This window comes from Bison bison, unplaced genomic scaffold (genome assembly GCF_000754665.1).
Source record: "Bison bison bison isolate TAMUID 2011002044 unplaced genomic scaffold, Bison_UMD1.0 scf7180017845345, whole genome shotgun sequence".
Taxonomy (NCBI): domain Eukaryota; kingdom Metazoa; phylum Chordata; class Mammalia; order Artiodactyla; family Bovidae; genus Bison; species Bison bison.
The window spans coordinates 5,520-16,514 of NW_011475918.1; the positions used below are offsets into that span (position 1 = coordinate 5,520).

The 10,995-nt window shown below is 36.4% G+C and overlaps 1 protein-coding gene across 1 annotated transcript; it reads right to left on the reverse strand.

The window, feature by feature from the left end:
• Positions 1 to 537: 537 nt before the first annotated feature.
• Positions 538 to 1,497, reverse strand: LOC104984167 (olfactory receptor 51L1-like). The gene has a single exon (XM_010833794.1). It carries the CDS (start codon positions 1,495 to 1,497, stop codon positions 538 to 540), a length of 960 nt encoding a protein of 319 aa, XP_010832096.1.
• Between the last annotated feature and the right edge of the window lie 9,498 nt (positions 1,498 to 10,995).

Sequence of the window (10,995 nt, forward strand, 5' to 3'; positions counted from 1 at the left end):
TATAAAATTTTAAAAGATGCTTCTGATGCACCATGAAGATAGATAAAATGCTTTGAGCTCTAATATACTTTTATATCAATATATGATCATTACCATCTTTAATAAAGGTAACTTCAGCAGACTTACAAACACACTTATAACAAGAAAGATAATGTAAGATTCCCAGACAAATGGAGTATGTCAAAAAGCACAGAAATATGGGTTTAGAATGATCAAGGAAAATTTTATGGACAGGAAACCATGAATCAGGGTTAGGATTAGAAATGAGAGACAATAGATTTAAATGGTATCTAACACATTGCATTCCAACATATTCATGCCTAGAGGAGATTTAGGAAACATGTGTTAAGTCAGTCTGTATAATCCCAGTGGACACCAACTCTCTAATTTAGGACATCTGCAGGATGTAATGTCAATTTTATTTGTGTCATTTTCAGTAATATTTTATTGGAAATTCTGGTGCCAACATAGCATGTAGAAAAATCGCTATATATTTACAAACTTAATATTTATGCCATCATTGTCTTGAGGACAAACCTACATCACAGAAGAACTGATTTTTAGGGGGAAAAGAAGACACAGAACTCCTTGGCGGATCTGCTTTGTCTTCACACTATAGATGACTGGGTTGAGCACAGGTGGAACTAGCAGGTAGATATGAGCCATGAAGATGTGGATGAGAGGGGATGAATGTTTGGCAAAGCGATGGACAATAGAGAGCCCAATCATAGGCACATAAAGAATAAGTACAGCACAGATGTGGGATGCACATGTGTTGAGGGCCTTAAACCTCCCCTCCTGAGATGAAATTTTTAATACTGAGTGAAGGATGAAAACATAAGACACAAAAATACCCAGAGAGTCCATTCCCCACAGCAAAGTGATCAGAACTAACCCATAAATAACGTTAAACTTGGTGTCAGCACAAGCAAGGCGGATCACGTCCTGGTGCAGACAGTAAGAATGAGAAAGTGTGTGAGAATGGCAGAAGGGAAAGAAGGCCAGCCGGGCGAGAAGTGGAATCACAGGAAGGGCACTTCTAAGCAGGGCTGCAATTCCAATTTTAGTGATAAGTGTAGGAGTGAGAATGGTAGCATATTGCAGTGGGTGGCAGATGGCCACATATCGGTCAAGGGCCATGGCCAAGAGCACAGATGATTCAGTGAAGGAGAAAGTGTGAATGAAAAACATTTGGACTACACAAGTGTTGAACTGGATCTCCCTGGATATGGACCACAGCACCCTGAAGAGCGATATCATTGTGGGCAAGGACATGCCCATGTCAGTGATAGAAAGCATGGCCAAGAAGTAGTACATGGGCTCATGGAGCCTGGGGTCTGTCCAGACAATATGTAGGATAGTGGAGTTGCCCACGATTCCAAGAAGGTAGAGGAGACAGAATGGGATGGAAATCCAGTGGTGAAATTGCTCATATCCAGGGATACCTGTGAGATAGAAGGTGGAGGACAGGATGTTGCTAGAATTTGCAGTTTCCATAGGGCTTACTGTTAAACCACAATGTATATTCACAATCACACTCCAGAGGGGGAACAAATGATAAGATCAGCACCTGTGTCACAAAAACAAAACAAAACTTCAGTCTGTCCTATAATCACTCCTAGATTTACCCTCACAGTTTTGCTTTGCTTTTCTTCATTTCATTGCTCAATGTCATCAGTTAAGAAAAACATCCACTTTTATAACCATAACAACTTTCCCTTCTCCTCAGATGCAGAACTATTAACATGCTGTTTGAGCATGCACAAACTCCTTCTAAAAACACTATGCCGCAGAGCAGCACACACAAACCCACTGTAGATTACATTATTAATTAATACTTTTCTTTAGAACAATCTTGACCAGAGTTACTGGTCTTATATTAGTCTGCTTTGAAAAAAAGAAAAAAGACTCCTGCAATGACTTATGTGAATGTCTTTGTCTGAGCTTGATAGCTTTTGCAGCAATACTAGAGTATCATGCAAGGCATCTCTACAGTATCAGGCAAGATTTGGTCAGGATGTTTTTTATTCTTACTAAATTTATCTCAGACTATATAACTAATACCACAGTGATGGCATTCACATATGCATGCTAAGTTGTTTCAGGCATGTCCTACTTTTTGTGACCCTATAGACTGGGACCTGCCAGTGTCATCTGTCCAGGTGATTTCCCAGGCAAGAATACTGGAGTGGGTTGTCATATCCTCCTCCAGAAGATCTTCTTGACCCAGAGATCGAACCCACAACTCTTAGGTCTCCTAATTTGGCAGGCAGGTTCTGTAACACTAGTGCCACTTAGGTGATGGATAACAAGGGAATGGTAGCCACATAGAATCAACTCTGATATCAATATGTTCCTGGATTAGCATCTCCTTGAGACAAATATAGCTTAAGATGATTTAGTAGAATGTGTAGAATTTAAAATTTATAATTATAAAATAAATAATTTTATATGTGATGTTAAGCAAACTATAATTGATTTTGAATCTGATTTAAAAGATTCAGAACATTCTTCCTGTTATGTTTCAGAACTAATTAATCATTTAGAGACTGATTCATTCTACCGAAACTACAAAACAAAAGATATAGGGGTTTTTCAGAGAGTAGAAATTTATCCTTCAAAGCAAAAACAAGAGAGAAAACAACAACAAAAAAAGTAAAATGCACAAAAAATGTCTACTGGCATCTGACCTCCACACTAAAGCTCTTCTGCTCAAATGAGAAAATATATCTTCCCCCTCTAGATTCCAGGATTTCTTCTGTGGTCAAGAAAGACATTATTAAGAAAGGTGAGCCATTTCTTAAACTCCACTTGCTCATCAACTGCCCAGCCTCCATGCTCACCAAAATATCGGTTTAGGAATTTAAACTCTATGGGACAAATTACCTTCCACTGTAAACTAATAAATCAGTATCTTCTGTCTTGGAAAGTCTTCTTTGACGTTCTGTGACATGAAATCCCCTAAGTCTCCTCTAGTTCCATGTAATACCCTTGATTACAGAAGATATTTCCCCCAATTGTTTAATAATTTTTTTAAAAAACACAAGATCCATAATCAAGACATCAAATAAGTAAATTCCAGAAACAAATTCAGTCTTCCTGACTGTTCATATTACACTTAGTTCTATTGACATACTGTATGAACTGATACTTCTTATGGCCCTGCTATTTAACTTCTCAAATTCCTGTCTATCTCCTCACCTTTCTGTCCAAAATTTCACTGATTATTACTTTCAATGCTCAGAGTGCCCAATATTATTATTTCTTTTTGATGATTCTTTTCTAATTTCTATTCTATAATCAAAATTTTAAAATCTGGTTCTTTTTATCTTACTGCTTAGTCAATTCAAACCATTTTTCCAATTTTATAAATGTTCTCTCCCATGGCCAAGAAGAAGTAAACATGAAGTTTCATTGAAAACTGGAAGATACGTGAACTAAAGGTCATTTTTCATCATATCACTGACCTTCTTCTGAAGTTGAAAGGAGACTTATATCTAACATCTCTCTTATGTAGAATCTATTTCTCTGGGTCTGCAATCACATTAACTTGTTATATTCTGGTTTCATAGCTTACTCACTTTAATTTAGACCAAATGACTTCTTTTTCTCTCTCTCTTCTGTAGAGGAGTTGTCTCCACTATAAACTGAAGATAATAATAATTTGATGGGATGTGCTAAGGTGAAGGAGATAATGTGTGTAAACTTGTTGGCATAGAGCCTTTTCTATGATGATGATAGTGATGAAAATGAGAACAATGATGATGACAACAATAACATTAACACCAATGACTGTTTGATGTATAATGAGAGGAGGAAGACAAGGGGAGACTATGGAGTATCCTCCTCTAGAGGAAACACCATGAATGGCTATGTTAAAAGTGACCTAGATGGTCTGAGAAGTAGAAAGTGAACTATATCAGTTTCATTTCCTTTTTATCAACTAAATATTTAGTATAGCCAGAGATATGAATTGCTCCTTAATATTTTTCTACCCAGAAATTCCTCTGATCAATATGATGACACTACATATACACTTTCCATTTTATTCAGCACCAATTTTGGGGGATAAAAATGTCCAAAATAGAATGAGAAATCTCACCAAGAGTTAAAATGAGATCTTTGGGATTTCAGTGAAATAGGAATCTGAGCAATCACATTACTATTCTGATGTTACTGCAACATATGTATTCATTATTCTCCATATTCACTAGTATCTGGTCCATCTATTTTTTTTCACAGCCCCCATGTTGCAGTACCTGTTTGATTAGACAATCCAATATCCACTGGTCCTGATGCTCTAGTTTCAAATTCTTTCACATTGCCTTTTGATACCTTCTACATTCCCAGAGTAGGACAGTAGAGTCTGGAATTAGTTAATAAATTCAACAATATGAAGGTCTTAAGGTTTAGAACATAATTAATAATTAATATCATGTTAAAAATCACTGATACATGGGATTAGAAGGGACCTGAAATCTTATCTGCTGTAATCCCACTCTTATATTCTGGATTCCTCTTCTGTTATGTCTGGTAATATTCCTTTACGCTGTGTAAACAGTCATGTGCACGGACAGACAGGGGACTACTTGCCATGAAAGTCTAGGGTATATTAGGCAAGTTCTATCTGAAAAACCTATGTCTGGCTTGAATCCTCTGTCTATGGGTATGGACAATAAAGATTTGGAGAAAGTATGCACTCTAATCACCTGAGAACCTCTTCCTTCTCAAACCATTCCCCTGGTCCTTCTTCTCACACTTTGGGTGTCTGCCCTGATCTCTTTGATCTCTCAAGCCCCCTCTGTATTTTCCTATTACCTCCCAGTTTTACTTCTCCCAATCCTCACCTAATGATAGAATAGTTGCTCTTGTCATGAGTGACTGCTCTAATTCTCAAGGAAAGAAGGATGAGTTAATAAGTGTTCCTCCAGTCCTTAGAGATGTGAGTCCCCATGAGAAATGCAGGACCATGCCTGTAACCCTGTCTGCACCACTATTTTACTTCAGGGCCCTTCCACAAATTCTCTGTTTTCCATTTCCTATAATGCAGTTTGGGAATGCAAAGGCAGGAGGTTATAGAAAGTTCCAAATATTTATCACCTCAATGTCTGGAACAAATGTGGTAGTGTGACATGTAATGAAATACTATCTTGCATCCAGAATATGGCAAGGTAATAAAGATGCTGGGCTTCCCAAGTGGCTCAGTGATAAGGAATCTGCCTGCTAATGCAGGAGGCACAGGAAATGTAGGTTTGTTGCTGGGTCAGGGAGATCCCCTAGTTAGGAAATGGCAAGCCACTTGTCATTCTTGCCTAGAAAATTCCATGGACAGAGGAGACTGGTGGGCTACAGCGCATTTAGTCACAAAGAATTGAGAGAATCAATTTCTAGGTAGGTTGATAAGAAGTCCAGGGTCCCTGAGGAGGAGAGAGGGGTCTGGGGCTTTCAAGAGGAGACAGGGGTCTGGAGTTCTCAAGTAGGAAAAAAGGACAAACATTTTTTCTACATTGTTTTGTTTTAGTCAATAGAACAATGTAGCTTGCTCGAGGACATGTTTTTCCTTCTTAAGACCCTTCTGACTAAGCCTGTCATTTAAAAAATGTATATTGTGGGATTGGGTCTGGTAAGATCTTTCCTAATTCTGTTATATTAAAGTGCAAATTGTGGAATTGGGTCTGGTAAGACCTTTACAACCTTGAGACATTCTTTTGATTTACTGTAATAACCAATTGAAAAAGTATATAACTCCCTTGCTAAGACTATCAAGGGGGGCACTCTACGTCCCCTTTCTGATGTCTATGTGAGAAGCTTTCTCTGTTCCCTTTTATACTTTAATAAAATTCTGCTACACAAAAGCTCTTCAATGATCAAACCTGGTCCCTGGTCGCAAAGCTAAATCTTCTTTGAAGATCAGAAGTCCTTCACCCTGAGCTATCAGAGTCAGATAAGCCTGAGTGACTGACAGACACGCTTGGACTCAATAAAGAATGTTAGCTATGGAGTAGCCAATCAAAGGGACTTATTAAGGACTTAAACTGTGAGGCACATAGAGTCTATAACCTAAGGGCTGGGAATGACTCAAGTTAAGTTCTGTTACTGTGCTTAGTTACTCACTTGTGTCCAACTCTTTGTGACTGTAGTCCACCAGGCTCCTCTGCCACGGAGATTCTCCAGGCAAGAATACTGGAGTGGGTTGCCATGCCCTCCTCCCATGCCATGCCCTCCCAACCGAGGGATTGAGTCCAGGTATCCTGCATTGAAGGTGGATTCTTTACTGTCTGAGCCACCAGGGAAGCATGCCACCTGGCTAGCCTATCCGACCACCACAAAACAGGACATTTCACTGAAATATTCTGCAAATGTCATGACAGCCAAAGGTAATCTGAATGTCTACAACTTAGGTAGGAAAAGGAGCCAGGCTGCCATAGGACCTCAACAGCAGGAAAGGATGAACTTTTTTAGATTTGGTGACCCTATCTGGTCTCAGCTACAATGATTCTTGGACAAGGAGTTTAACTGCTCTATATTGGGTCAGAGTGCTAATTTGAATCAATATATTTTATTCCTTCTTCTGATTTAATGGGGGTGAAATTATGTCAGGACAAATTCCAAAGAAAAGGAAATTTGTGGTAATGAGCAGGATTATGTTCACTGGATTCATCTGGCACTTTTATGTAAGCACATGCATTTTCTAACTTAACTTTTCTCATTCCAAACTTTCTTGCAAATTGCATTCTATGGTTCATGGGACAAGATTTATCATTTATAAACTTAGTTGTCATAATTCTTATAATGTACTTTCTTATATCTACTATAAAACATATTTACCTGTTCTTCATTTATAAAAGAGCTAAAATATTTCTCTGGCATTAGACAGTAAAAAAATACATGATGAATATAATAGAAACCTATATATGGTCAAGTTGTTGAATTAAATGAATTGGGTGTCTTAAAAATATCTGTACTATTATTCTCTTTATAAATGCACATGGCTTTTTCTCGACTTTCTGGGTAATGAGGTGGTTATCCACACTGAACTTTTTTAAAGGATAATGCTTTTATGGTTTAAGTTATTCAAATGACCTGAATGACTAAGTGTGCTAATGACGTATTTTGGAACAATGCATGTATAAAAGAAAACACTAAACACTTAAATGGTGAAGGGTGTTATTCTCTATTCTGATTTTGTGCTTTTTAAATTTTTTTGTGTTTTGCCACAAAGGGCTTTCTGCAAATAAAGATGATCAGTGCATAATCCAAAGAATGACATTTGACATCATGAAAATAATTGTATTGCATTTTTCCTAGTGATAGGAGACTGGAAAAAATGAATTATTATTTGGTCTTCTGGATATCTTACAGATTTTTCAGATAGGCAGACAATACTTTTAGAGGACAAGCAAATACTCATGGCTTAATGAAGCAAAACAATATGTGTAAGAGTGTCTCAGCATGTAAGTCTATATAAAAGTGGGTTAGATGCTTATATCATATTATCATAATTCTAGGCAAGAGTAGGAGGGCTTTCACGTTAAGAGAGATAGCTACTTGCTGGAAGGCTGGACTGGACAAAATAATGCTTCCCTTCTCAGTTCATAATATAACTGTGGCATCTATTCATTCGTTCAGTCATTCATTCATTTGTATATTCAAAACTCATCTCTGATTCAACAATTGTACTCCTGGGCAAACACCTGGAGAAAACATGGTTTGAAAGGATACATGAACCCCAATGTTCACTGCAGCACTATTAACAATTGCCACAACGTGAAAGCAACATAAATGTCCATAGGCAGATGAATGGATAAAGAAGATGTTGTACATTCATAAAATGGAATATTATTCAGCCATTAAAATAACAAAATAATGCCATTTGCAGTAACTTAGATGGACCTGGAGATTATCATTCCAAATGAGGTAAATAAGACAAAGGCAAATATATGATATTGCTTACATGCAGAATAAAAAAAATACAAATGAACTTCTTTACAAAACAGAAACAGACACACAGACTTAGAGAACAAACTCATTGTTATAAGTTGGGGGAGAAAGGGAGTTTGGGATTGACATGTATACATGGCTATTTTGAAAATAGATAACCCAGTATAACACAGGGACCTCTGGTCAATATTCTATAGAAATCTAATAGAAAAAGAATTTAAAAAAGAATAGATACATGTGTCTGTATAACTGAATTACTTTGCTGCAACATTATTAATCAAATATACTCCAATAAAAATACAAATTAAAAAATGAAAAGAATAAAATACTTAGGAATAAATTTACTTAAAGAAATAAAAGACATATATAGGAAAAACTATAAAACACTGATGAAAGAAATCAAAGATGACACAAATAGATGAAGAAATATACCATGTTTATGGATTGGAAGAATCAATATAGTGAAAATGAGTATACTACCCAAAGCAATCTATAGATTCAATGCAATCCTTAGGAAGCCACCAAAGGTGTTTTTCACAGAACTAGAACAAATAATTTCACAATTTGTATGGAAACATAAAATACCTTAAATAGCCAAAGAGAAAGAACAGAACTGGAGGAATCAACCTTCCTGACTTCAGACTATACTAAAAAGCTACAGTCATCAAGACAATATGGTACTGGCACAAAGAGAGAAATATAGATCAGTGGAACAAAATAGAAAGCCCAGAGATAAATCCACACAGCTATAGACACCTTATATTTGACAAAGAAGGCAAAAATATACAAGAGAGAAATTGTATATTTTTATACATTATATAAAATTAAAGAGATTATTAAATTATTATATTATATGGATAATTATTATATAATCTGTTTAACAAGTGGTGCTGGGAAAACTGGTCAAGCACCTGTAAAAGAATCATACACAAAAATAAACTCAAAATGGATTAAAGATCTAAATGTAAGACCAGAAACTATAAAACTCCTAGAGGAAAACATAGGCAGAACACTCTCTAACATAAGTCACAGAAAGATCCTTTATGATCCACCTCCCAGAATATTGGAAATAAAAACAAAAATAAACAAATGGGACCTAATTAAAATTAAAAGCTTCTGCATAACAAAGGAAAATATAAGCAAAGTGAAAAGGCAGCCTTCAGAATGGGAGAAAATAATAGCAAATGAAGCAACTGACAAAGAATTAATTTCCAAAAGATATAAGCAACTCATGCAGCTCAAAACAAGAAAAATAAATGACCCAATCAAAAAATGGGCCAAAGAACTAAACAGACTTTTCTCCAAAGGAGACATACAGATGGCTAAGAAACACATGAAAAGATGTTCAACATCACTCATTATCAGAGAAATGCAAATTAAAACCACAATGAGGGACTGTCTCACCCTGGTCAGAATGACAGCCATCAAAATGTCTCCAAGCAATAAATGCTGGAGAGGTTAAGGAGAAAAGGGAACCCTCTTACACTGTTGGTGGGAATGCAAACTAATACAGCCACTATGGAGAACAGTGTGGAGATTCCTTAAAGAACTGGAAATAGAGCTGCCATATGACTCAGCAATCCTACTGCTGGGCATACACACAAGGAAACCAGAATTGAAAGAGACACATGTACCTCAATGTTCAACACAGCACTGTTTACAATAGCTAAAACAAGGAAACAACCTAGATGTCTATCCACAGATGAATGGATAAGGAAGCTGTGGTACATATACACAATGGAATAGTACTCAGCTATAAAAATGAACAAATTTGAGTCAGTTCTAATGAGGATGAAACTGGACCCTATTATACAAAGTGTCATGTCCGACTCTTTGCGACTCCAAGGATTGTACAGTCCATGGAATTCTCCAGGCCAGAACACTGGAGTGGGTAACCCTTCCCTTCTCCAGGGGATCTCCCCAACCCAGGGATCGAACCCACGTCTCCCACATTGCAGGCGGATTCTTTACCAGCTGAACCATAAGGGAAGACCATACAGAGTGAAGTAAGCCAGAAAGAGAAACACCAATACAGTATATTAAGACGTATATATGGAATTTAGAAAGACAGTAATGCTGACCCCATATGCAAGACAGCAGAAGAGATACAGATGTAAAGACAGGCTTTTGGACTGTGTGGGAGAAGGTAAGGGTGGGATGACATGAGAGAATAGCATTGAAACATTTATATCAACCATAAGTAAAATAGATGACCAGTGTAAGTTCAATGCATGAAGCAGGTCACTCAAAGCTGGTGCTTTGAGTGGGAGGGAGTGGGAGGGGTATTCAGGATGAGGGGACACATGTTTACCCACGGCTGATTCATGTCAATGTATGGCAAAAACCACTACAATATTGTAAAGTAATTGTCCTCCAGTTAAAATAAATTAACTAATTAATTTAAAAATAAAAATAAAAAATAAATAAAATAACACCTCTACACCAACTAAATTCTTCTAGGAAGAATTATCTTAATTTTGAGAATAGGTATTTATAAATGTTTTCTGTAAAATATATTTCATGAAAATCATGTAACTAATGATACACTGTAAGAGTTAGAATATGCTCAGTCGCTCAGTCACATCTGACTCTTTGCGACCCCATGAACTGTAGCTGGCCATGCTCCTCTGTCCATGGGATTTTTCAGGCAAGAATATTGGAGTGGGTTGCCATTTCCTTCTCCAAGAGTTAGTATAGAGCATGATATTTTGTAAATTCAAAACTTAGATTATCTATGTAGATGTTCATTTAAAATAATTTTACTGGCATGCAAAATGCAAAATTTAAGATGTAATGGTTTGAATATATGTTAAGGAAAAAACTTCAAATGTTTCATTTTTTGGAGTGGAAGCATTAGGAAAGATATGATCAGCATATCTTTTTAAAAATGTAAAATTTAAAAAAATTAAAAATATTAAAATATTAAAAATACATTTTGTATCTGAAGGTATCATATGAAGGATGACTATAAATATTTAAATGTCACTTGTACATCTGAAATTAATGTTCACATTTCTCATTTTTTATTTTTCATATTAATTTTATTTTACTTAT

What these genes read in the sequence shown, in the direction of transcription:
- LOC104984167 (XM_010833794.1), bottom strand. Translation starts at nt 1,497, where the DNA reads ATGGAAACTGCAAATTCTAGCAACATCCTGTCCTCCACCTTCTATCTC.